Source organism: Lissotriton vulgaris, chromosome 4_1 (assembly GCF_964263255.1).
Source record: "Lissotriton vulgaris chromosome 4_1, aLisVul1.2, whole genome shotgun sequence".
Taxonomy (NCBI): domain Eukaryota; kingdom Metazoa; phylum Chordata; class Amphibia; order Caudata; family Salamandridae; genus Lissotriton; species Lissotriton vulgaris.
This window is the reverse complement of record NC_141691.1, coordinates 920,875,438-920,902,918: the sequence shown is the minus strand read 5'-3', so window position 1 is coordinate 920,902,918 and position 27,481 is coordinate 920,875,438. Positions and strand designations below refer to the sequence as shown.

Below are 27,481 nucleotides of genomic sequence, written 5' to 3'. Positions count from 1 at the left end.
TGCTGTAGCCAGAGTCCCTCAGTCCGGTATGAGAGCCTGCACCAAAGGGTAGCCGTCAAAAAGCTCCTTGGGGCTGCCCTCTCATTAGCACTAAAGACTTAGAAGGCTGCGCTGCAACACAAGCCTTTAGTTCTGCATAGTTACTTCCGCAGTGACATTATGAACATGAGAAACGTCATTTGTATATAAATGTAAAGCAAAGAATTGTAGAATAAATACAAAACTATGATTTATCTGAAGAAGTTTCTAGAAGACAAAAGAGCCACACAGAACTGCATCTATCACACACAAGCAAATTACCACCAAAATTGAGGAATTATTTTTTTTATAAAAATACCCCTGTTTAACAATCTACTTCTGAGCAGTGGAGTGATTATTTAGTAAACAAAAAACGTGCATGCTATACCATATGACAAGCTTTCACAAAAACTCCATATGTAATCGCTCTGACAGATGGGCATCGTGGTGAAATAGGACGCCACGTTACAACCCCGGAACACTGACGTCAGGATTTAAAGGTGTAGGAGGGGGCCAGGAGGACAACACGCAAGTTAAAGTGACGGTGAGCTGATGACAATCGGAAAGTCACATAGAATGTGTTAAATGTTGAGTTGGTTGAGCTGCGCAGAACAAAAGAAAGGTGCCCGGCCGCCATTTTAGGGATGAAGCATGGTGTGCAGCGCTTAAAAAAACCGAGAATGTTTTAATTCAGGCACTCTTACTGAGCAGCGCATGCTAAGGAACTGAAACAAAGTAAAAAACAAGACTCAAATTACAGGAACAACGTGTCAGTAAAGTGCGGGAGGGAAAGTGCGTAGCTGTCGTGCCTGCAAAGCTAGCTACGACAGAAGTAATTAACAAAAGAGTGCTCTGAAACTGTAGAAAAAGTTACTTATCTTTGGTAACAATATATCTGTAAGAAACATAGGTTAGTTATAGATTCCTTCCTTTAGAATCACCCTCAGGCGTCAGACTGGATCCAGAAAGTTTTTCGTCAGCAGTCCCCCTCAGCATCAGAATGTGGCGTTGGTCGACTCCGCGTTTGTTGTCTGCGTTGTGATCGCTGGAATGACATTACGGTAGCTACTTAGACACCGCCCTCACTCGCTGACATCAGTTCTGTACACTACTTTCCATGCCAGAAGCGCAGAGCCATGCAAGACACGAACCACCGGTGCACAAAACTAGGGCCCTGATAGGAAGTCCTTAACCCTAGAAGTTAGTTAGCAGAACTGGGAGGATGGGTGGGGAGGTAAGGAATCTATAACTAACCTATGTTTCTTACAGCTAAATTGTTACCGAAGGCAAGTAACTTGTTCGTCTGAAAGAAAGTTAGTTATAGATTCCTTACCTTAGAATAGATACCCCAGCAATACCAATCTCGGAGGTGGGTTTGCTTACCAAGTTCACACCTGAAAATATAGGAGAACAGAACGGCCAAAGAAGCCGTCTCTCCAGACTTGACACTCCGGGCAGTAGTGTTTGGTGAAAGTGTGCAGCGATGCCCACGTAACTGCCAGACAGATATCATTTAAGGGGACTCCTCATCCCAAAGCAGTAGTAGCTGCCTTCGCCCTGGTGGAATGGGCTCGCAGCCATTCAGTGGAATCTCATTCTTTGCCAAAGAATAGCATGCTTTGATGCACAGAACGAAACACCTTGAGATGGTCCGTTTGTGCACAGCCTGACCTTTCTTAGTGCCCACGTAACCAAGAAAGAGCTGGTCATCCACCCGGAATTGTTTGGTGTGATCCAAGTAGAAGGAACGCGCACATGTTGGATCAGACAGTGGAGCCTCTTTTCCTCTTTCAAGGGATGTAGAGTCAGGAAGAAGGTTGGCAAAGTGATGGTTTGGCCAATTTGGAAAGAAGTAACCACCTTGGGAAGAAAGGAAGGTCTAGTTCTAAGGATGACCTTGTCCGGAAGGAAGGCCAGAACTGGAGGCTTGGAAGAAAGAGCTTGTAGCTCACTCACCCGGAGTGCAGCGGTGATGGCCACCAGAAAGGCATTTTTCAGTGTGAGAAGCCTGAGAGGACAGTTCTGTGGTGGCTCAAAGAGAGCACACATAAGATAGGTAAGAACAAAGTTCAAGTCCCACTGAGGCATTACAAAGGGAACAGGAGGGAAAAGATGAGCAAAGCCCTCAAGGAATCTATTTACAACAGGGGACTTGAAAAGAGAAGGCTTTATCAGGAAGCCTTCGGAAGGCTGAAATGGCCAAGAGGTAGCCCTTAAGAGTGCCCAGAGCAGAGCCCTGCTGGAAAGGGGGAACAAGAGAACCTCAGAAAGAGGGGCGGGAAGGGGATCCACAGCCTTTGCAGTGCACTATGCCACAAATTTGTTCCATCTGCAGGCGTATACCATCTTAGTGGAGAGACGCCTGGCTGCCAACATAACATCGTAGACTTTGGGAGGCAGGTCAAATGACGTCAACTGCCACCGCTCAATCTCCATGCAAGGAGGAGGAGGCTGGACAGGTTCGGGTGGAGGATCATCCCCTGCTGCCATGACAGAAGATCCTCCCAAAGAGGCAGTTGGATCGGAGGTTCAATGGCCATGTTGAGCAGGTCGGGTCACCATATTCTTCGTGCCCAATTCGGAGCCACAAGAATGACTTGGGCCTGGTTGTGCTTAATCTTCTTTAGCAGAAGTGTGAGAGGCAGTTAAGTGTATAGAAGACCGCAACTCCACTCGCGCCAAAAAGCGTTGCCTAGTGAGTGCCGCCTTGGAAATTCCAACGTGCAGTTGCGGATATTGAGCGTTGTCTTTGGTGGAGAATAGATCTAACTAAGGTTCTCCCCACTGTTGGAAGAGCCCTTGCGCCACCTCCAAGTGGAGACGCCATTCATGAACCATCATGCACCTGCGGCCGAGTTTGACCACCCTGTCATTCAGAGAACCTGCCAGGTGTTGAACCACCAGGGATATGATGTTCCAGCCATGTCCAGAGATGGAGAGCCTCTTGACATAGGGTTCACTACCCCACCCAGCCCTGTTTGTTGCAGTAACACATGGCGATGGTGTTGTCCGTGAACACCTGCACTACTCTTCCCCGGACAGAGGGAAAAAAACCTTTGAGTGCACGACGAATCGGCCGAAGCTCCAGAAGGTTGATATGGAGCCTGGACTCCACCAGAGATGCATCATTCACCACTGTGAACGCAGGTTGAGTAAGGGAGAGGGATCTGCTGTCGACCCAATCCTGGTTTGTGAGCCACCACTTCAGTTGGCATGCAGTGCCCTCCAAGATTTGGACACAATCGGGCAGGTTCCCCTGATGCTGTGCCCACTGGAACTTCAGGTCCAACTGCTGAGCCCGCATATGCCATCTGGCATGATACACCAGCATGCAGGAGGCCATCAGGCCAGTAGCTTGAGGGTCATCCTGACCGAAACACGGGATAGAGGCTGAAAGATCGGAATCATAGCCCGAATATCCCGGACTCTCAGTTCGGGAGGATAGACCCGAAACTGCATCGTGTCCAGAACCACTCCGATGAAAAGAAGCTTCTGAAAGTGAGACCGGTGTGACTTCGGCACATTGATGGAGAACCCCAGAAAATGCAGGAGGTAGGCCGTAGTCTGGAGGTGGAAGATGACTGCCTGGGGCGGGCCCACCTTCAACAACCAGTCGTCGAGATAGGGGAAGACTGGAACCCCTGATCTGTGCAGATGAGCTGCGACCACCGCCATCACTTTTGTGAACAGCTGAGGGGCACAGGTAAGGCCAAAGAGTAGCACAGTTAACTGAAAATGCTCTTGGCCTACCGTGAACCGCAGGTAACGCCGGTGAGCCGGCAGGACGGGGATGTGAAAATAAGCGTCCTGCAACTCCAACGCTACCATTCAGTCTCCAGGGTCGAGGAGCCTGAGTCAACATTTTGAACTTCTCCTTCCGGAGGAAGCGGTTGACGCTCCTGAGATCCAAGATAGGACGCAGGCACTTGTCCTTCTTGGGCACCAAAAGTAGTGGGAATAGCAACAACAACTTACTTTTGGGGCAGGAACTGATTCGATGGCTTACTTGGCCTAGAGAGCCGTAGCTTCCTGTTTGAGAAGGGCCAGATCATCCCCCGAAATTCAATGGTACTGAGGTGGCATGGCTGGGGGGGGGGGGCAGTCTCAAAGGGGAGGGAGTAGCCCCTTTGGACTATCTGCAAAACCCACCTGTCCGACGTGATGGTATGCCAGTGGGGGAGATGATGGCAAATCCTGCCACCCACTGGTGTGCGATGGGCCTGAAAGGTCGGACTAGGAGGGTTTGAAGGCTGCTGCAGAGCCGGTCACGTTAGGGCTGTACAGCTTGCGCCGGCCTGTGGCCCTGGAAGGAACATGGTGGGGAACCCCTTCCGTAGCCACTAAAGTGGCAAAAAGCAGACAGTGCAGGGCATGTGGTGGAGAGGCCCAAGGACTTGGCCATAGCCCAAGAGTCCTTGAAGCACGCTAGAGCACTGTCTGTTTTGCCATCGAACAGGTGATGGCCATCATAGGGCATCTCTATCAGGGTGCTCTGGACATCCCCAGAAAAGCCAGTCAACCTCGGGCAGGGATAGCGACGAAGGGCTACCAACATTGAAATTGTCCTACGCAGTGATTCAGCGGTGTCCAGTCCACAGCGGATGGTAAACCTCTGTGTCTCTCCCCTCGGCAATTGCATGGGAACGCATGGCCCGGGCCTCCTCCAGGCACTGGGGCAGCACTTGTGCTACCGTATCCCACACAAAGTGGGAATAACGGCTCAAAAGGCATGCAGTGTTTACCAACCGCAGTCCCAAGCTGGAGGAAGAAAACTTCTTCCCAACTTGGTCCAGCTTGTTGGATTCCCTATTAGGTGGAGCATTAGGGAATGCGCCTTTAGATGTTGAGGCTTGGACCACCAAGCTCTCAGTGATGGGGTGTTGGGAGAGGAAAGTGGGGTTGCCCGGGGCCGGGCGGTGGTGTCCGGCAATCATCCTATCCACAGGAGCCCCAGTGTTGGGCCTGGACCAAAAGGATGTTGTTTAGGGCTTCATGACGGCAGCAGGGGCTAAGACGAGCTTCTTGCCGACTGAAGCACCTCTGTCAGGAGGTTATTCCTGACTGCCACTGTAGGTAGCTCGAGGTGGAGAGCCTGGGCCACCCTACGAAACACCACTTCGTATGACGCACCCTCCTCCATAGCCACGGTAGGAGGAGACAACATGCAAAGGTCTTGGGAGGTGTCCAGACCATTGGCATCCCCCAGTTGCTCCATCCAGTCTGTATCATAATCCAACTGGTAGGTTAAAGGATCTCCAGACCCCTCCCAGTCTTCCTCATCCTCCTCTGTCTGCCTAATCTGGCTGAAAACGGCACGGGTGAAACAAATGCACAAAAAGTACTCATTGGCGCCACAACCGGCTCCGTGTCCACATCAGGCGGAATCTGGGGTAGACGCCGGCTGGTGGTCCAGCCGGCACAGGCTGCGGCGGTGGTGCCAGTGGAATGGGCACCGGTGGAGGTGTTACGAGGTCGACTCGCGCCGATCCGGATCCAGGCCTGGATCCAAGGGTGCCCTGCGGTGCAGAGGCCGAAGCTGCTGGCGTCGAAAGCCTAGGGTCCCCAGCTGAGTCTGCAGGACCCAAAGGCACGCCGGCAGAGCCGGGCTGCCCAAAGATGGAATGCATCGCTTTGTAGAACAGATGAAGCTGGGTAGGGGTCACTCCTGGTCAGGCCGAAGTCGACCCTGCAGGCTCCGTACGCGAAGCCACGGGAGCGGCACCACCCACACCCTTCATTGAATTGGCCAACGGACGAGGGGAAGTCGAAGAGCAACAATGCTTTTTTGACTTCTTATGCTTCGACTTACCTGACCCCAAGTGCAAAGACTTGGATGAGGAGGGATGATGGCTCCCCGTTCGGTCCCTTGACCGCCGATGCGACTTGGACCGCGAGCGACATGGAGCCAACTGCCGGGCCTCAAGTAGCTTTCGGGACTGCTCCCGCAAAGACTTCGGGCCATGGTTTGGCAGTCAGAGCACGACTTGGGGTCATGGTTGTGCTCCAGGTAGTTGAGGCGCACGCGGTGCGGATCAGTCAGCGACATCAGTTGGTTACAGGAACCGCAGGCCTTCAAGCCAGGCATCCCTCGTGCACCAGGAGTTGATGACTCAAAAAACGATGTTGACCAAAGTCGTGAAAAAGTTTGTCAAAAAGTGACTGGAGGTACCTCTCTCTCCGGATCTGCGCTTGCTGACGCTGAAAAACAAAAGAACTGACATCAGCGCCCGAGGCCGGCATCTAAGTAGCTCCTGCGACGCCATGCTAGCAACCATGATGCCGACGATATCGGCAGAGTCCACCGATGCCACCTTAAGACATCCAAGGGTACTGCTGATGAAAAACTTTCTGAGTCCAGTCTGACGCCTGGGGGTAATTCTAAGGTAAGGAATCTATAACTAACTTTCTTTCAGATAATAAAACATACAGAGTATGGTCACATGTACCAGTGGCAGGTCTCATGAGAGGTTTCAACAGAAGAAAACGAGGGACTGAGGAGACGTTACTAAAGAAATGAACCACAGAAAAATAAGCCTTTCCAAAAGCCAATCAAAAGAGCCCATTAAAAATATGGGCAGAAGATGGGCGAAGCTTAAAGCCCATTTTCTCTATACAGTCTCGAAGCGCTGCCTAGGCGAGACTTAAAAGAACTGACAAAAATTAACACCTATTTTCATACTGCTGCACATCTGGTTTTACATATTCTCCCTTTACTCAAATGGTGTAACAGTTATTCAAGCACCTTTCTGTTTCCCTGCCCTAACCTACCTAGTCCTTCCTCTGCTTCCATATCCCTGGGGCCCTTTTGGCCATCGTGCAATTCTAGACAAAAGCCCACATTATGGAAATCAGTACCAACCCCACACCTCATGCAAACAGTTCATCTTTAACTGCCATGAGGCACAGGGTCGGACTGATTTGCATATGGCCATGTCTGAACTGGGGTGGCAGATTGGGCTAAAGAACTTTGATGGATTAAACTCAGATCTGTTGACTGGGTGTGAGTGTTTGATTGGTTCAGATGCTCCGTCCATCCCCACCCCCTTTTGTACTGCTTTGTTCACCATAAGTTGGCAGGGTATGCTCAGACGTGAGTCCCTTGCTCACTTTGCCACTGGATTCAAGCAAGCCTGGCGGAAGACGGCTGTAATGCCAGAAACCGGTCCTAGGAAGCTAATTTCCGGTCCAGGGAAGGCATGGCTTGGCAGTTCGGGCTGGACTGTTCCCATGAGGCACAGGGTCAGACTGATTTTCATATGGCCATGTCTGAACTGGGGTGGTAGAGTGGGCTAAAGAACGGTGATGGATTAAACCCAGATCTGATGACTGGGTGGGAGTGTCTGATTGGTTCAGATGCTCCGTCCATCACCACCCCCTTTTGTACCGTTCTGGTTTAGGAACGGCAAGCTTGGCAGTTCCGGCTAGACTGTTCCTATTAGAGCAGGGTCAAGGCTGATTTCCATATGACAGTGTAATCCTAGGTGGCTTGGTAGGCAAATAAAAAAAAAACACCAAAAAAAAGAAAACAATTGTCTGGGATGCGCTCTCAGGTAATTGCCAGTGGCTGAGCTTAATGCAGGCATTCTATTCATCATATTTGTGGTTTTCATTTTTAACTATCGCTGTTGAGCAGAACCTGCTTTTTCAGCACTTGTGGGAATAGGTATATCATGTAAATACATAGAATTGCAAACACAGGGTCATTTTTATTTATGGGTAGAAAGAGCTTATGTGATGATACAAAAAAAAGCAGAATTAGGCAATGACAAGCAAACATGCTCATTTTAACGTGCTAATGTGTTAAAATAAATGTATGCACATACTTTTTTAGCTCAGTAAAACCAGACCTATTAGTATTGTGAATGCCTGTTTTAAAACTATGCACAGTTACTGGACTGCCAGTCAGGATTGACAGCATGGAAACATACTGAAATTAAGAAATAATTTCCCAATTTTCTGTTTCACAAATAAATACAAACAGGGAAAGAGATGGTCTATCTGTATTTATAAGTAAAGATTATTAAGAATGCAAAACTGGAAGCCTCAATTATAGCATGCCAGCCAAGCTGGCTCTTCTCCCCCCGCCCCCCCCGTGTTTGCTGGCAATAACTACCATAATAAAACGGGAAAGGTTGGCACAAGTGGATAGAACCATGAAACTAAAAACACCTCAAGGCTGATGTGAATAAATGGTAGATCATCTAATAACAGGGTTTGGGTGACATGGAAGCACTAGACAAAATGTGGCTGAATGGAGGACCACCTTCAATGCGCTTCTACAGCCTTGAGATTGCTGTGAATAATTCAGGGAGCAGAGAACGCCATCAGACTACTAGGACTAACAAAGAACTAAAATGGGAAAGACTGCAAGAACAATGCCAACCACAAATAACGCTATAGTTATGTAAAGGAGGACAACCAACATGCTATATACCCTCTCCCACTATCAAAAGGTGATCGTATCCACCTTGAAGATTATCGGATTCGGGAGTGTTGGATAGCACATGCACTAAATCAGAAAGAACCTGCAGGGAAATTCCATTATCTATCTATTTTTATAATCTTAGCAATTAGCGTTAGGCTATTAAAGACTGGTGAGCTAGGACATGATCATTTAAGGTGGATGTTCGAAGTTTCAATTCACACTGAGCCAAACTAGAACCACACAGGTCAATGATTACTTACATATTACATCTTGCATTAGAGGGGAGTAAATCCCTTCCATGGGTTTTTGGCTGTCAAGCCACTGCCTAGACCTAGGACACAACCATTTACACTAATGTTCTAAGTGAGATCTCTTTTGTTAAATACTCCATTCCATTTGAAAAGGGAGGCAATATGGTCTCCTAAAGAGCACAAGAAGAGTGGGCGGCTGACAGGGGCTTAAGAATTGTTCAGGGCACAGTGAACGCTGTCAAATGACCTCACTCTAGGGATGTTATGCAACTTATAAATCACGTGCATCTTCATCATTGTTTTGAAACTAGCATTTCAGATCACCACGCCATCCCATAAATAATGAATCGTAGCCAGGAATTAAGGCTTAATTTGAAAGAGTTTTGACTACCCGGGAGAGCGTTTTCTTGATTGCCATTTACAAGACTAAGAAAAACTTATCATGAAACAATCAGTGTTTAAAACAAGACAACTCCACTCCCAGATAACACCAACACGGTTGACCATTTCATGCTTTTTAGCTTCAAATGAACTAAAGAAGGTTGCTGGAACCAGTATCTGTATTTCCACAGTTGAATGCACTGGATCGTCCATTCAAGTGATAGGTAAATTATTAGACTCAAATGTGGTGTAATTTTTTTTCATTTTATTTGGAATTATCAATCACTAAAGGCTATGACAGAAAGGCGGGCCAAACAGAACAAAAAAACACAGCTTTAAGGAGAGATCACATAATTGAAGGAACGTCCCTATTGGCTCAATTTGAGTATTTACCAAAAATGTAATTCAATGTCCACCTGTGAAACTTGGGGGAGGAAAGTCATGGCCAGGGTTACCTCGTCTTTGGAGGTGGTAAAAAACTCAGCCAGATCGGAAGTGGTCAAATTGACTGACATATAAAAGTCTACACATATCTCAAGGGAATGGGTTTTCAAAGTTAAAGGCGAAAGATCACCAATAAGTTCAATGTATAAGAACCAGGAGGCATATGGTAACAAAAGCTTGTTCTGACGCCGAAAAGGAAAGCACGCTCTCAACTTGTAGGTCGTCAAGAGGCATTTTTGAGAGGCAGATAGTACAAGCACATAGATGGTACCACAGTACATGTTTTAAGCAGCTTGGCTCAGGTCTAACTGCCACAGTCCTCAAGTTCTGGAACCACTCCCCCATCACAAAGTAGCATTATGTCATGAAAGAGCAGCTTGGTTGGATACCACAAGTCTTCCCTTTTCACACAGACTCCACAATAGGAAGAGAAGCTCGGCTGGATATCACAAGGCAGTTGCTCTTTAGTGAGAGTACATGAGTCCAAAAGACTACTACACATTTCAGTGGTTTAGAATAGGTACTAGAGTAAGAGTGGGGACTTATTTACAAGAGACAAACAATTATACGTTTCTGAAACACCACATTTATCTTTAGCTCCTTGCGTTTGTCACAATTTATAGTGAATGTAGTTTTTAACACTGAAAATCTGAAAAACAAACTGATTTTAATTGTCACCAAAAAAAACGAAAGTGATCCTATTCAACTTACCTGATCATAACTCGGTGAATCAAATATATGCATGATATCATACGTGTCACTCATTTTCCTAGAAAGAAAATAGTTGCCTTTAATAAATCTCAATTAAAGCTCAGTCAAAAACATGAATGCACCGAGCTAGCAAATACTCATGAGATCATGCTTAACAAAATTTTTAAAAGTCACTGTTTACCAAAATAAGTTTCTGAAATGACATGTTCAAACATTCCACTTACTCCTCTTTAGTGTCGAAATACACTGGTGTATTCCTACATTTTGTACATTATTTTCTTTATGAATATGGCTATTTCTATGCACTGCGGATTGATTTAATGATTCTCTCCATTTTCATAATTTACTCCATAATATATGCTGACCTTCATGCATTTGTAAATTCTTCCTTTACTTTATAGTTTGGTAACAGCTGTGTTCGTTCATGCTTTTATGAGCTTGTTTACCATAAAGGTCCTACATGTCTCTAATGGGGTCCTGTTCACATCTGTTTTACTTCCTTATGAATTGTCTCGTACTACCTTCACTACTCTTTCAGTTGCACACACCCACACTCCTTTATAATTGCCCCCTTGTTAGCATAGGATAATCTTGTGAAGACTATCACTTACCACATTGTTAACTGTTTCCTTTACTGCAAACTCTAAAACACCCTCAAATTTAACGAAGTAGGGATGAGCAAAGGCTAACTCATTCTAACTAACAGCATATGTTGATCAGCAGATCTGCCAACTTTGGGATCTCTGGAACAATCTAAGAAAATGGGATAAAAAAAAGGGGGCAGAGTTGTCTGCCGCTCATACCGGTGCAGGGTGTCGGACAACTTTATGTCACACACTTACAAAGACAACAAATCATACATGTGTAGATCAGTGTATTGAAAATGGGAAATAGGGCAAAGGTGACTACAAGGTGTGGGATTCAAATGCCATCCACACTGGTAAGCATTTTTTAAGCGTGCTTATCCCGGAGAATCCCAAATTCAGGATTCAAAATGTAACAGTGTTTAAGGTTGGCTTTACCAATGGTAATTTAATTCCACCCAAACAAACCGTTTTTGCCACATTAGAATAATGAAAGACTTGAAAAAAAGATATCTTTCTAATCTGTACCATGAAGTTTGCATGCAGTTTTTTACGGCAGTTTATAGCCCACTGTGCTATATTATGATTGTTACTTATGAACTAGAGGTAGCAAAAGGATCTCTAATACAAAAGTAGTAACCTACTGAGTTATACATACAAAATACAATTCTTTGATCTGCATGGTACATGCTCTTTGCAGTAGGCATGTTAACCCTCTGTGCTACTGTAGATGAGTCAGAACTGCCACTGAACAAAACTTCAATTCCTCACCAGCAGGAGCGTTAATCACCAGTTATCTTGACATTTTTTGTTGCATCAAAACTGCTTGGATATAAAAGGAACGCTTCAGTGGGTGAATTAAACCCATAACAATTTGCATAACACAGTGCCCACATCAGTGCATCTCAGAGGCCAATGAGCAATCACTCAGAGCAGCAGGGTCAGGATCCCGAGCACTGCCCCAGCTTCTGAAAGGGCTGGGCTTCCAGTTCAATCAGTTCAGTCAAGAAGCTGGGAGAGAGCTTGAGGTGGGTCTTGGTAGTCATTTGCACGAGTGGGTTCGGATCCCATCCTCATCAAATCTGTAGTGATTAACTACAGATGCTGTGTAGAAATTAAGCATAAGTAGGTTTATTCAATACCAAGTAAGGAGCTTTTTAGGAAGTAAATGCAAGTACTCTTTGCTTTCTCCAAGTGTAACAGTCAACTGCCAACCACTTCAAATACACAAAATACATCTTAGGACCTAATATATGTAAACTATAAGGTGCGGAGTCTATTAACCCAGTATAGGCTCTTAACACAATAATACTGTATTGTTAGATATAACAACTTTCCTCGTAATTCTGACTCGACTCGTCTAGCTGAATCCTCATTGGGAATCATGGCTCTTGTCAACTTGCTGTTTCTTGTTTCCCCCACTTTCAACTATTAATACAGTTAGAAAAACAGGAATTTAAAATATGAACTGTATCATTAAGTGATTTCTTGCCTCGTGTACTAACTTTGTTATTGATCATATGCATTTCATATGAGTTGACTTTACAAGGATCATTTGTTTTATATCTAAAAAAGGGGGACCTGTTCATGTTTATACTTTGATATTCTGTAAATGTGAAAACCTTATGTTGGAGGACGTAAGAGAATGAGTGAGTATTTGTGTGCTTGTTTGAACGCCTGTGCGTGAGTGATTTTGGATGCGCCTGGATTATTGTAATGTCACTGTCACTATGTTTTATTTGAAGTGTAATATTATTTTCATGTAAATAAATGTGATACTTTTGATACTCCGTTGCTTTCTGCACCATATTTTGGCAGGCCAGTTTCTTCATGTCCGTGGTATGATATCAGTGAATATTACCACATTGTGACTTTGGACACAGGCAGAGTATTGTTGTTATGATTATAGTCTTGCTGGTTTTAATGTCCAGCACCACACTCCTGATCTGCTGCTGTCAAGGAGCCTGGGTACGCAGAAAAGGAATAACGAAAAGTAATTCAGTGTTGTGTCTCTGTGCATGTGTCAGTGAAAGGGTGCTTATAATTGAGAGAGAATGAGATTGTGTGAGTGTGCACTAGTTTAGTACGTTTGAGTGAGTCAATGAGAGTGAAAGAGTGAGCATGGAGGAGTGAGAACAAATATGTCAAAGTGTGAGCGGAAGTAAAGTAGTGCGAATTAGAATGAGTGAGCAGGAGATTGTTAGGGAGTGAGTATGGGGGACCTTTATCAATAATGCGGCAGGGGTAGTTGCACCGGGCCCCAGAAGCCCTGATGTCACTGCACCTCCTTGGCCATTAAACCAGAACACCTGTTCCACATGAGTTCATATCAGAGCCCTTGTACCCCAGTAGTTGTGCAGGTCAGCGATTGTGAAAGTTTGAGTGTGTACGAGTGTTTGTGAGTGAGAAACGGGGAGTGTGAAGGCACCCAAGGCACATTTTGAAAACAGTGAGGGGAACCAGTGGCGAGTATTATGCCACACCACTTTCCGGAATTAGAACCGCCACTAGCAAATACTCCATTATTAACTACATATTCCTTTCCAAATTGAGCATATGTAGACAACACTTTACCCTCTTCATCATCACAGATTGTGGGTTAAATATCATGGATAACCAACAGGCAAGTCCTCGGTATATGCGATGCAATATTAATGTACCTCGTTATCCAATCTGCTTCAAGTGTACAGAAAAAGTATGACATGTGAACGTTTGGAGGAGTGGGGGGGGGGTCTCCATCAGAGGTTTGGATCTAGGAATTGTTGTGTCTCATCTTTCCATGACTGATACTACTTGTCAATTCAGTAATAATTTTAACACCATTTACTTACAAGGCTATGAAACAGGAATAGCTGTGTTTGCTACGACAATAATAAAACCAAGTATTTAAAAATACATTAGTATAGGCCGATTTTGGCAAGAAATAATTAAAACTCAGTGAGTGCACATCACAAAATCAGTATTTCTAATGCCCTTGTAAGGTTTTTAAAAATAAAAATAAAATGGAAGACTACCTGGTAGAAGCCGGTTGTCGTCAAAAAGGCACAGACATTTAAGAAAAGGCTGTACTGGGGCGTGGCTAAGATGGCAACCGTGTAGGCCGTGCCTACCCGTCGCTCCTGCCTCAGGCCCAGGCCCAGGACCATTACCCTCATACTACTTGCTCAAAAGCCCAGCATGACCCCACTTTTACTCACCGAGTGGAGTCCGGTGATGCTCTGACCCCGAGAGCAACTCTAGGGAGCAGCGGGAGCCAGCAGTGCGGAGCTACACGTGGAGCGGGCGGCGCAGGCCGGGACAGCGGTGTGCAGCGGCGCCGCCAAGCAGGGGCCTCCACCTCTGAGGTCCGAGGGCTCACGGCCGATTTTAAGGCGCAGCAGCAGCACTGTGTAGCCAGAGATAACGGGGGCTACACGAGCAAGCTGAGCCTCCCAAAGCTGCCAGGTGAGGTGGTGTGTCTGCCGGAGAGACGCCAGGGCCGATCCTGGGCCCAACTGAATGCCCGCATTCCCGGCAAGACCTGTGTTGCGTGGGGGCCGGCCCCCCTCCCCTTCTTCTCAGCCCACACTGAAGACTCGCTGACCGGATACCACTTTGGAGAGGCGTGCACGGCTGAGGCTGACTGGTCTCCCCCACCGCGCTGCATACAGACGCTTGGTGGTGGCTGCTGGCCGGCTGGTGGAACATCATGCCCAGGAGTCAGAGGTTTTTGTGGGTGCCTGCCCTCCATAGCCGCAGTGGACCTGGGGTGAGCGGCGACGACCTGAGAAGCCCTGGTTGCGTCCGCCACAGAGGTGGCCACGAATGGAGGTGAGCAGGGGAGGTGCCCCGCTGCAACGGAGGAGCCTGGTCTGCCACAAGGGGTTGGCCGGCCGGGCCCTAGCGACTGTGTGCCCTTGCACTAGTGGAAGGCAGGAGCAGCTGCATTTGTGAGTACCGGTGAGGCCGCCTGTGATGAGGATGCACAGGCCCGCAGCCACAAAGTTGCCACACTGACTTTGAAGGGCCACACAGGCGGAGTGCATGGCCTCGGCTGGGGATCACGAATGCTGTCGGGCGCCTGATGCTGCCCAGCTTCCGCCTGAGATCTAGAGCTGTGAGCGTCCAAGACTGCATTGCCTCCTTTGCAGAATGAAGTCCCCGGCCGGGGCGTGCATCTGCTCTCTGGTGCCCGGTGCGGACCCCGTTCCATCCTGTTTTCAAGGATTGTGAGCGCCTGCGATTGCATTGCCCGCTGTACGGGGCAGAGACCACTGGCTCATGGCAAGATGGCGGCAGCCGCCAAACAACGCAAGGGGAGATCGTGATGGAGCTTCTTCTTAAGCCGGGGTCGGAGGGAACAGAGAGGCCAGGCCAAAGGGGGGCTCCCCATCGGCGAAGGGACAGACTGACGTTGATGGCCCAGTCACGCAGAGTATCCTCGTATCCTTGTTTGCCACTCTCACTGGAGAATTCCACACAATGAAAAGGGAACTGTCGGCAGAGCTTCGTAGAGACATTGACTCGGTGGGGGAGCGAGTGGATGACCTGGAGACCAATACTGCAGCTAAAGATGAGGAGGTGACCCACCCTTCAACAAGAAGTTCTCCGCCTCCGAAAACAGCAACTAGACTTCCAGGCACATGCGGATGATTTGGAGAACCGCTCCAGGTGGAACAACATCAGAATCCGGCAATCCCGAAGGGCTTGGAGGGAGAAGACAGAGGGCTTTGTTGAAGGCATCTTCCGACATATCCTGGGAGCCCCTGCAGACCAACGGACCAAGCTGGACCGGAAGCTTAGAGTAGGGCCCAAACGGCCGGCCACAGCTCCGCCTCCAGATATTCTGAACTGTGTCCATAACTTTCAGCTGAAGGAGCGTCTCCTGAGAGATGCTTGAGCTAACCTTCCACTGGAGTATCGCTTATGCCGGCCCCTCTTGTTCCAAGACCTGGTGGCTTACACACTGCAGAAGAGGCGGGAGTTCCGGCCTGTCAATGAATTTCTCCGCTCCAGTGCAGTCCCTTATTCTTGGGGGCACCCATTCCAGATCATCTTGAAATGGGATGGCAAGCTGAGACAGGTGCATCTCTCCAGGAGGTGAAGTAACTTCTGCATTTTCCAGACGCAGATGGCACACCCGGGAGAAGGCAGTGTCCCTGGGCCCACACAACAATGCGGGAAGATGGCGAGAGAGGGGGTGATCTCCTTCCCATGCCCGGCAAGATCCAGAGACCATGACGGAGCGCAGAGCAGTCCTGGACTCACTGACTAAGGACTCCCAGGCAGCAGACTGAGATGATGGGGTTTGATCTTTATGATTAGATAGTTGCCAGGATTCGTATTGCCTTACTATCCTGGGTCTGGGTGGGTGGGGGCGGCGGGTGGTTCCTGCAGTCCGTCTTATGTTCCTCCATGGGGTTGAGAGTCCAGGACAATGGTAAACCTTTACAGTTTTTGTTAATTGTTTTAAGTTTGGGACTGTTTTGTTGGGGCTCCCTTCCTTCCTCTACAGGCCCCTGGGGTGGACTCCCTAGCGACTTGGGTTCCATCCTCCAACCTTGGGTGTGGGTAGTGAGAGCACGGGTCTTATGGCAGTTTCATGAATTCTCTGGGGATGACTAATATCAAAGTACTATCCTTCAATGTCAAGGGACTCAACAATCTCGTTAAACTCAGAGCCATTTTGTCATACTTGGAGGGATCTGACGCTCACATCTGTCTTTTACAGGAGACAGATCTTTTACTCACGGACACAAACAGACTGCATTCTAGAGCCTTCCCACATCAGGTTTTTTCCTCTCATACCACAAAAACGGCAGGAGTAGCCATCTTGATCTCCAGCAAATTCCCTGGCCACATGGGTGACAAACTGGCGGAGATAAATGGCAGGCTGCTGGCATACTCTTTCACACTCGGCACTACTGGTTTCGCTGTCGCACATATCTATGTTCCAAATGAGGGCCAGGAGGGGTTCCTACGGGGCGCAATACATGATTTAGCCGGCTTGCTGGAGGGATCGATCATTTTAGGGGTGTCATTTAATGTGGTCTTCGATGACTCAATTGATAGATCAAGACAGAGGTGGGGCCAGACTGGGGCCTGATCAGCCTCCGGGGTGCGTTTGGTAGAGGAGGCGGGGCTCACGGACACCTGGCGACTTCATCACCCATGATCCAGGGAATACGCTTTTTACTCACACCCTCACAAGTCCTATGCCCGGATTGATTATATACTCACCTGAGACACGTTGACTCAGCAATTGCACTCTGCCGACAAATACCTGTGCCCCCTGTCGGACCATTCTGCGTTACAGATCATGTTGAAGTTTTGTCCGATCGTTCCTCTTGCAGATTCTGGCGCCTGCGTGAAACCATGCTTCAACGCCTCACTGTGGTCCAAGAGCTTGAGTCTTGTATTGCTACTTATCTCGCACTTAACGACACCCCTGAAATGCAAGCGACGACCCTCTGGGAAGCTCTGAAGGCGGTGGTCCGGGGTGAGCTTCTGGGTATTGCAGCCGCGGATAATGAAGTTCGGCGTGATAAGAGGGAACAGCTTACTGGGGAGGTGGCGGAGTTGGAGCGCATTCATCAGCAAACAGGGGCTCCTCGGGTTTGGAGAAAACTCAAGGCAGCCCAGGCTCAGTTGGCAGGTCTTGATTTGGACAGGGCCGAGTATGTGGCCCTTCGGTTAAAGCATGCGTTTAACGTGGGGGGCGACAGAAGTAGTAGACTATTGGCTGCTAAACTTTGGGTGCAGAGGCAGCGGTCCCGTGTCTCCGGGATTGTAGATTAGCGGGGACAGGTTCTGGTCACCGACCAGGACATCGCAGACGCATTTTGCTCCTTCCACGAGGACCTGTATGCGGTGCAGTCGCTATCACTCGATGGTCTGGCACCCTACCTAGCGGAGGCTGAGACGGCGAAACTCGCGCAGCATCACGCGGACAAGCTAGGCGCCCCCATAAAGGCTTGAAGAAGTTATTGCGGCCATTTCCCGCTTGAAACCCCACAAATCCCCAGGGCTAGATGGCTTCTCTTCTTTCTTCTATAAGAAGTTCTTCCCGGTCTTAGCTCCCATCTTGGTTCAGCTTTTCAATGATATAGGACCGGAAGCAACTCTACCCTCCAACATGGTGGAGGCCTTGATCTCAGTTGTCCCCAAGCTCGGTAAGGATGGCTGTCTCTACTCCTCATTTCACCCCATTTCACTCCTTAAAGTCGACCTAAAAATATTCACTGTGATTCTGGCCCAAAGGCTCTCTTCTCACCTCCCCGCACAGATAGATGCTGAACAGTCTGGGTTTGTACCTGGCAGACAGTGCTCGGACAACCCCAAACAGCTCAGGGTCTACTGGCCCGATCTTCGCAGCCCCCTCTCTCACTTTGGGCACTCGGACCAATTTATCCAATGGGCGTTTTGCAGCAATGAGAACCCGGTTGCCATGCTAATAGTGAACGGTACTACCCCAAACGCCTTTCCTATTCGCAGAGAACGCGGCAGGGCTGCCCCCTGTCGCTGCTGCTTTTCGCTCTTTATATGGAGCCTATGGCTCAGAGGGTACACTCGGACCCTCTCATCATCGGAGCACAGTTTGGTGGGATGGAGCACAAGCTCAGTCTATACGCAGATGATGTGGTGGCCACTTTGGAGCATCCTCGTGAGTCCTTCCCGGCCTTGCTGGCAGAGTTCGACAGATTCACCTCTGTCTCTGGGTTCAGGATAAACATGCATAAATCCTAAGCACTGGGCCTTGCCCTAACACCCAAAACGCTACAACTTCTGCAGAGATCCTACCCAATCCAATGGGCCCACGAATCACTCCCTTACTTAGGGACGTACCTTACAGCGACACTACACGCTACTGCTCCGGTGTGTCCGGGAGTCTCTCCGGAAATGGAGGCCACAGGCACTGTCCTGGCAGGGCCGCATAGCGGCAGTGAAAATGGTGATCCTACCCCAAATTTTGTATTAATTCCATACATTACCAGTGGTTCCGACGACAGGGGTTCTCCACTCCCTGCAGCGGGACATGGAACGCTTGTTCTGGTGGGACCAACAAGTCCGCATGAGGAGAGAGTTGGCCTGTCGCAGCCCCGACGAGGGGGATTTAGGGATACCAGGCTTAGCTGTTTATTGGTGGGCCGCCCAACTGAAGGCGTTGGTTGAATGGTCCCGCCTGGAGTCCGAAAAGCACGGCCTCTTTATAGACCGCTCGTTGGCTGGTAGATCTCTCTGGGGTGTCCCTTTTTAAAGAAAATGGGAGGCCTTGTGATCTGTACCTTTCGGAGGTGACCCGCCCTTGCCATTAGCCTGGACTTAACCTCCTTCCCCTCCCCACTCACGCCTATAGTACGCAACCCAGATTTTACACCAGTATTGGATGAGGTCGGGTTCCGTTGCTGGACGGAGGAGGCTAGCCAGTCCATTGGCCATTTTTTTGATCTCGAGGGCATCAGGTCCTTCTCTGACATGCGCGAGGACCTGGGCTTACCCGAAACTGAGTGATATCGGTACCTGCAGATTCGGCATTGGGTTCTCCAGGATGAAGTGCGAGCGGGCGCAGAGAGGCGCCTCACCCCCTTTGAGAAATGGCTCCTCACACGGACACGCGCCTTACCTCAGACTTATATAAATGTGCGCGTCCTCCCCAGGGGGAGAAAAAAGCCCCAGGACAACTAAGGTGGGAGATTGAGATAAGTGGAGAGTTGACACAGAATGAATGGTCGGTCATACTATAGAGCTCGCCACACGACCTGCAACATAGCTTCCATTGAGACCGCCACTAAAGTGGCTTACTACTGGTATTTGACCCCTGAAAGCTTACACCGTGGCACCCCCGATTGCCACCCCCACTGCTGGAGGGCATGCGGCTCTGTAGGTACTCTCACCCACATTTTTTTGGAATGTCCCCTGTTAGGAGGCTATTGGCAGCAGACCTTAGACACTGTTGATTCACACTTCGACACTCAAATCCCCTTCTTCCAGGCGTATGTACTCCTGGGCCTTCCTAACGCGCTCACCTTTCCCCTTCAATCCAGACGGGGCAAACAGATGGCGCTAACGTTGGGGGCGCCAGTCCAGAATATCCTCACACACTGGGGTACCACAACACCACAGACAAGACTTGCCTAGATCCATAGACTGTGGGGGATCGACAAAATTTCGCTCAACTTAGCTTGCCCGACAGCGTCCTTTCATTTTTTTAAAAATATATTTTTATTGCAGATATACTGTTACACATTTATGCCAGTCAACAACTTTGTAATCAGTGTTTGATATCTGTGAGACAGTGTTAGTCGAATTACACAGCCATTCAGCCCACAACCCAAGGGTCGGGCGGCAATTTCCAAAGTCTCAGCATGTGTGCATGTTTCACAGTAATAAAACCTTATCTGGTTAACAGAAGGATTCTGCATCCACTTTTCTTTTCTCCCAAAATCCAATCAAACAAACTAGAACTAACCCTGGAGCCATCATTAACAATACTTCTCTGTCGTACCCTCCAGCTCTCCCCCCCCCCCCCCGGATCCCACCCCCCCTGACATGTGTGGTGGTGTGGGCGCTTACTGCTTCGCTTGGTGTACCTCAACTAAGTGATCACGGGGTCAACAAAACTACGCTATATTTGTAACCATCACGCAGATGTGAAACCTACTCTGTCATCTGGCTGTCCCTCAAGGATTGGACCAAGGCCTCCCAAGACCGAGCTACCTCCAGAGCTTTCTCGTTACCCGAGCGGGTAGCCTGTCGGAGCCGCACCACACTCTAGCAGCTGGCCCACTTACAGAACTCCCCTCTCCATCTCTCAAAGGACGGGCCTTCCTTCGCTTTCCAATGCCATGTTATTTCACGTTTTGCCAGCAAAAGCCCTAAGTCAATAAATTTGCTGGTTACCTTGGTCTTGGCCATATGTGGGAACCAGTGCAGCAAGCAAGCGGCCATGTCATACTCTATTTGTCTATCTGTGATCACGGTCAGCAGCTCCCCTACTTCTTCCCAGTAGCCCCCCATGCGTGGGCAAAGCCATAGCATATGCTCTAGCTCAGCATCCTCTTCCAGACATCTTAGGCACGCTGCATCCTGGACCTGGAAGTACCTCCAACCTTCCCCGGTGTCAGATAGGCCCTATGTAACACACAGTACTGGATGAACTGGAAACGCGCGTTTCTCGTGCATTTCCACACCCTTTTAAGGATTTGGGCCCAAGCGGTATCCGTTATCTGCAGACCTATATTTTCTTCCCATTTCGCTTTAAGGGCATCCAGAGGACGCATGCCTTCATGGAGCAGCCGGGATTGAATGCAGGTCACTGTCTTAACCGTCCCCGCCGCCATCACTACATATTGGCAGGCAAGGTTTTCCACTGGTTCCATTTTCCCGGTTTTCCAGTGCTTTTGTATGGCAGTCGTGACCGCAGCATGCAGCAAGAAGTCCCCGTCCGGCAGCTCAAACACGTCCTGCAGCACCGAGAAAGGCACCAACTCCTGGTTCACATACATGTCTCCCACTACCTGAACCCCCATCTGTTCCCAGTCCGCTAACGGGGTCCAGTTCCCTCCATGCGGCAATGCTGTCAGCATGCCCAACGGTATCTCCGGTGTGTACGGATGGGGACTCCCCGCTAGTCTTTGCATCCTATTCCAGCAAACTCTGATGGTCCGTTCTTCCCCCGTCAAATCCCTCAGGTCCAACTTTTGTTGCAGAACTATGTAGACTTGCACATGACGATGGATTCCCTTTCCCCAACTACTCTCTGGACCCAGATATTCCTTCGCTACATTCTGCGTTAATACCTGCAGCTGGGCCACCAAATAATAGCGTTCAAAGTCCGGCACCGCCAGGACCCCTCCGATCTGGGCCTCATCAGTGTTGTCAGGGCTATGCGCCGCCTGCCGCCGCCCCAGATGAAACCCCCCATTAACGACCTCAGTTCCCTGAAGATTCTCGTTGGGATCCATATCGGCAGTGCTCGGAAGTAGTACAGGAGTCTGAGGAGCGGCACCATTTTAAGCAGTGCAATTCTCCCCATGACCGACAGAGGAAGCGTCGCCCAGAACTCCATGCATTTTTTCAGAGCTCTAATACCCCGGCCTACATTGCCCCCCAGGAGATCCAGGTCTGCATGATGTATCCGGGCCCCCAAGTAAGTGATGCACGCCGGTTCCCATTTGATGGTACCCAGCTCAGCCGGGGGGACGAGAGATTCCGCCGCACAGGAAAGAGGCACGTCTTGGACCGGAGACCCTCCCAAAGCTGGACAGCATAGAGGTCGCCCCGCTTAAGTCCTCCTCGGCCTCCCGGAGAAATAGAAGCAAAACAGCAGCATATAATCAGATGTAGTGCGGGTCGCCCCGGTGCAGTAATCTGTCATAGAATCGTCCCAGCCTCGCTTGTGCCGCCAAGGGTTCGAACGCCAATGCAAACAACAGGGGCGACAATGAGCATCCCTGTCTGGTGCCCCTTTGAATCGAGTATTGGCCCGATATTACCTCGCCAAGTCTTTCCCTGGCCGTGGCCGACGCGCATAACACCTTCGTCCATTTTACAAATCATTCGCCCAGTCCGAATCTATCCAAGACTTTACCAAGGAAAGCCCATTCCAGGCTGTCAAACGCCTTTTCTATATCCACTGAGAGCATCGCTGCTGAACTCTCAACGGTCTGATTATCTGCCATGACTCTAAGAAGTCAACGAATTTTGATGCTGTGCACCTCGTGGGGATAAAGCCCGCCTGGTCCTCGTGGACCAGCAACGTCATGTGTGGTAGTAACCGGGACGCCAGTATACGGCTCAGGATTTTGTAATCCACCAACAGCATGGATAAGGGCTGGAATGAGGCCACATCCGCCTCTGGCCATCCAGGCTTCAGAAGTGGGACTATCAAGGCCTCGCACATCGATCTCGACAGGTGACCAACTGTCATCGCCTCCTGATAAACCTCCAACAAGGCGGGGGCCAGTACATCAATATAATGAGCATAGAATTCTATGTAGAAATCAAATAGGACTAGCTATGTTTACAGGGGGGAAGGGGGACTCAAAGAAGTACGCATGCTGGCAAACCAGTTGGCTTGTTCATGAAGCCCTCACCCACCAACCTAGTTGGTGGCATGCTTCATCATCGGGCCCACCACAGTGACACCGAATGTGTCCCGGGTGTGCTTTGACACCAGATTACTGCAGAGCTGGTATGGTCGCTGAGCTTGCAGTGTAGTGAGTGAGAAAGTGAAGTTAAAAGCTATACAGTGGGTCCCAGTACCCGAGGGTAAGTAGAGAAGTTTTATTAACTGGGCCCCTGTTAGCGATTAAAAGGCAGTTGGACACCTTGGAGTGCGAATTAAGACCTCCAGTGTCCTGTGTGGTCTACATGTTTCAGCCAGGCCTTTTTTAATTTAAAACTGGCTTTCCTCAGGACCAAGTGAGTATGTGAATAAGGTGCACATTAAATAAAAAACGAAATTATAGTGATTGTGTCATTGGTTTATGTGTCGCACTCTCTAAGGTGCTATTATATGTATGAGGGGGATTCCCTCTAGCTTTGCTACATATAACATAAACAAGGACAAAGACAAACGTACAGGGAAGAGTCATTTTAGTATGGTATGTTAAAATTCACATTTTATAGCCGACTTATAAGGTGAGTGATGGACCTATATGCGGCTAGGGTGTGGTCATGTCTGACCTACTTGGGTATTTATTTAGAACCGATTGTTGTGGTGAGCTAAAACAGCGGATATTAGCATTGGGAGGTACAGGTAAGTAAACTTTGGTATCCTCACACAGGCTATTTGCTGTAGAGAGCTTCCTTGGGTCACCTGGCAGAGAAAGAGACCCTGAAAAGAGGTAGATGAAAGTGATGGTTTACATCCAATCTGTAGGGAAAGAAAGGTTTAGGTAGCTTACCCCAGTTGTAGCGGTGGTGTCGAATTACTCACGGAATTGCCGGTCTAGATCCTCCTTGGACCTATCATCCTTCCGCAGTGCCCATACCGAGTGAGTGAGGACCGTTTGGTCGGGTTTAAATAACCCCGATTATTGGTTCCACCTGGGAAAAGGTGGAAATAGAGGGAGGGATGCGCTCGCGCTGAATGCCCTGTCATTGCTGCTTTGCGCATGCGCTGGGGAGCAGTGTTCAGTGCGCAAGGCTTGCACGTGTTTCCAAAGCAACGCATGTGCGCGAGAGTAGCGCGTCTCTGGTTAGACGATGTGGGGCGCGTGGTGGTGGTATGAAGATACTGCGCTGTATAAGCGGATTTATCAGGGAGCAGGACTAGTTCTCATGGGTGCAGTATGTCATTTTACAGAGATATGCTCTGTTATGGCTGGGAGTTTCAGAGAGTGCTCTGTTTTGACTGGGAGACAAAGGAGATCGGATTTGGACCAATTGTTTATCACAGGTTAATGGAGATCCACGGAATGGAGTCGTTCAGGCCCGTTGTGTGGGTAGACAGCCTATATATCCAGCGTTGTTCTTTCTGGAGGAGGAATTTTTCGTTATTTTCTGTTGGATCGAACTGTTCAATGACTGTCCATGTGAAGTCATTTGGGGTGTGGTTGTGGGATAAGAAATGATCCGTCAGTTTACTGATATTTTTGCCACATCGGATGGTACTCCTATGTTCAGTCCATTAACCTGTGTCCTGCCAATCGGATCTAGCTTTAGCCAATGTTCTAGCCGGAGCAGCCGTCAGAGGAGGGTGCGACCTATCCATGTCCACATCCGAAATAGCATTAAAATCCCCTCCCACAATGGCCGGACCAGCCAGCAGGGGCGCCAGCTTCCCAGTCAGTGTAGCCAGGAAGCGAGCCTGCTCAGTGTTCGGGGCATATACACTGCACAAAACAACATCTCTCCCGTATAACTTGCCCTCCACAGCTACAAAGCGTCCCTCCTGATCCAACACCTGCCTAGCGACCTGGAACGGGACCCCTGCCCGTACCCATATGAGCACCCCCCTAGCAAACGCAGACTAAGCTGTGCTGAAGACTTGGCCCCTCCACCTTCTTTGTAATGCCTGGCCCTCTGCCCTGGTAAGATGGGTTTCTTGCAACAGAGCTATGTGCACCCCCCTTTGCAATAAATAAGCATGGACCCTATGCCGTCTAGTCATAGTATGTAGGCCTCTCACATTGCAAGTGATGCCTTTTAATTCACGTAACATCCCCATCACTGTAGTTCTGCCCCCCTTCCCCACCACAATAGCAGCGCCCACACCAATGCCAACCCCCAGAAACTCAACACCCCATAATGCCCCTTCATCCCACCCCACAGGACAGGACCCAAAAAAATCAGACCCCATCCAAACCCAAAACACACCGTATTACCCTGCAGTAGTCACTACAGGTCGGCTTAAGGGCGGTGGGTATATGGCTCAACCCCGATGGGTAGCAGCTCCTGCCCCAGTGTCCAGCCCTACAACCCCAAACAGCAGCATGTACAGCAATAGCAATCTGATACATTACCAGGAGCTCCTACCGCTCAGAATGCAGTCCATAAATATACAGTAGAATAGTTCGCCTACAAATCATCCGCCGACCTCGGTGTCACCTCCGGCCCCATGGTACTGTCCACATCCGACACTTCAGCTCCCGATTGTCGTTTGTCCTCGTCCGAGTCTTTGCTCGAGTCCTCTTTCTGCGACCCTGTTATCGCCACCGTTGCTGCCAGCGCACCCTGTTTGTCAGCCGCCAGCTGCGCCTGCAGAAGGGCCTGCTAAATCTTGTTTGGCTTCCAGATACATTGCAATTTGCGTACCCTCGGTGGTTTCGGGTGACTTTGGTCCCCTCTGCCCCTGCGATCAGTGCCAACCCTGTACGATTCCAGCCATGTCCATGTCAGGGGTCAGGAAGAAGTGGGTCGACCCATCCAGGATGACTCGCAGTGTAGCTGGGAACAAAAGCGAGTATTGGATTCCTTCTCCCCTTAGTTCCTTCTTGACGGCTAAGAAAGAGGCCCTATGGCGCTGTACGTCCTGCGTATAATCCGGGAAAAGCATGACAGTGCCATTTCACACCTTAAAGGGCCCCGTCGAGCTTGTGTTCTGAATCAGCAGGTCCCTATCCCTAAAATGAAGGACTCTAGCGACCACAGGTCGAGGTGGTCGGCCCGGTAAGGGCCACCTGGTCGGGACCCAGTGGGCCCGTTCTAACGTGAAAAAGGGGGAAATGCCCTCCAGAGCAACCTGCGTTCGGAACCAGTTCTCCAGGTATGCCACCATGTCCGACCCCTCCACTTTCTCCGGCAAGCCGACCACTCTCACATTGTTCCGCCGATTACGACTTTCTGCATCCTCGGTCCTCTTCTCTAGTGTCGTCAGGCGCTGCATGGTATCCTCCAATTTGCGTTCCACCGTCAGCACTGCCGGTTTCAGGTCTTGAATCACCGACTCCGTCTCTTTCACCTTGTCTACCAACTTCGAGTGGTCGGCCCTCAGCAGCCCCAGCCCTGTCGCAACCTGCGAGATGTCATTATGTAAGGACTCCTTTGATGCCGTGATTGCCTCCAGAATTTTATCCAGCCGTTCATTCAGCCTATCTTCCACCCCGGAGCCTTCATCACTTCCACCGCCGTCTTGTCCGTCAGCCTTTGCACCAGAGTCCCCCGCCCCGGACTTCGGCTTCATTATGGACTATAAAGCTTATTCACCCCACAAGGAAGAGCTGTTCACACTCCCAGGGGCGCTCTGCGACTGTTCAGGCCTATACAGTCCACAGCGACCTTCAGTCTCCACTAGCGCTCACATTCCCGCATGTAACAGTGTTCCACAGTACCAGTTCGGTCGCCCCTTCAGCTCGCAGGGCCCTCGGGAGACTCGCCTCGGTTCTGGCCCATGGGCAGGGAATCTTCAGGTCCCCTTCGGCTGCTTCCACCCTATTGGCAAGGCGCTCAGGTCCCAGCTGACACCTTGGGCCCACTCCGTCCACTAGTTGCCTCCTTCAGCTCCCATCCTCACTACGCTGCTTCCCACCACTGGGGTTCATGACTAGCAGCGCCCTATAGTTCGAACAGGCTCAGCGAGTTCACAAGGAGCTCAGAACAGATTCCACCAGCAGCCCACAATCTGCACGACCGCTGCACCTTCCCAGTGAGTCCCTCGTTCCTCAGTTTTCCGAGGCAGTTCAGGGACAGCTCCACTGCACAAACCGGCCGCCCCCCAGCGTCTACTCCACTGTGCAGACCCTCACAGCGCCGTCCGCCACCAGTTGTGCAATCACCATGTTCATAAAGCGCTGCCTGCAAGAGCGCGGCAGGGCATCAGACGGTCAGCAGCCCCTCCGCAGTCGCCCCCACGGCCACCGCACCATGGTGCCCCTCTTCCCTCAACAGCCCGTTCAGGAGACGGGACGGCAATTCAGCTGGTCTCTATGAATCAATGCACCATGCTTTGTGGCTGCTCTCGTAGTGCAAATATTGCTGTGTGCCCGCTGCAGCCCTTCCCGGCAGTATCCCAGGCTCAGGACCCCATTGGCTCACTCACCGGAGTCACAGGAGCCTCATGTGTCCCTGCCGTCTGTCGAGGTCGTCACGCCCCACAGCGCTGCCCCTCCGCTCCGGGTCGCTGCAGGTGGACGGCGCCGGCCAAGCGGGCAGTCCAAGGCGACAACGTGGTTTCATTTGGTCCCCTGGCGGCAACTCAGACTTCTCAGCGGCCCGGGGACGAGCGCTGCACAATCACCGCACTT

The 27,481-nt window shown here is 49.8% G+C and overlaps 1 protein-coding gene across 1 annotated transcript in view; it reads right to left on the bottom strand.

The window, feature by feature from the left end:
* The window catches only part of SYCP2L (synaptonemal complex protein 2 like), a 1,791,741-nt gene that overhangs the window by 666,349 nt on the left and 1,097,911 nt on the right, over window positions 1-27,481 (bottom strand). The window contains exon 25 of the mRNA XM_086966882.1: window positions 10,231-10,288. Coding sequence (XP_086823008.1) covers window positions 10,231-10,288 — 58 coding nt within the window. The remainder of the gene's footprint in view (window positions 1-10,230; window positions 10,289-27,481) is intronic.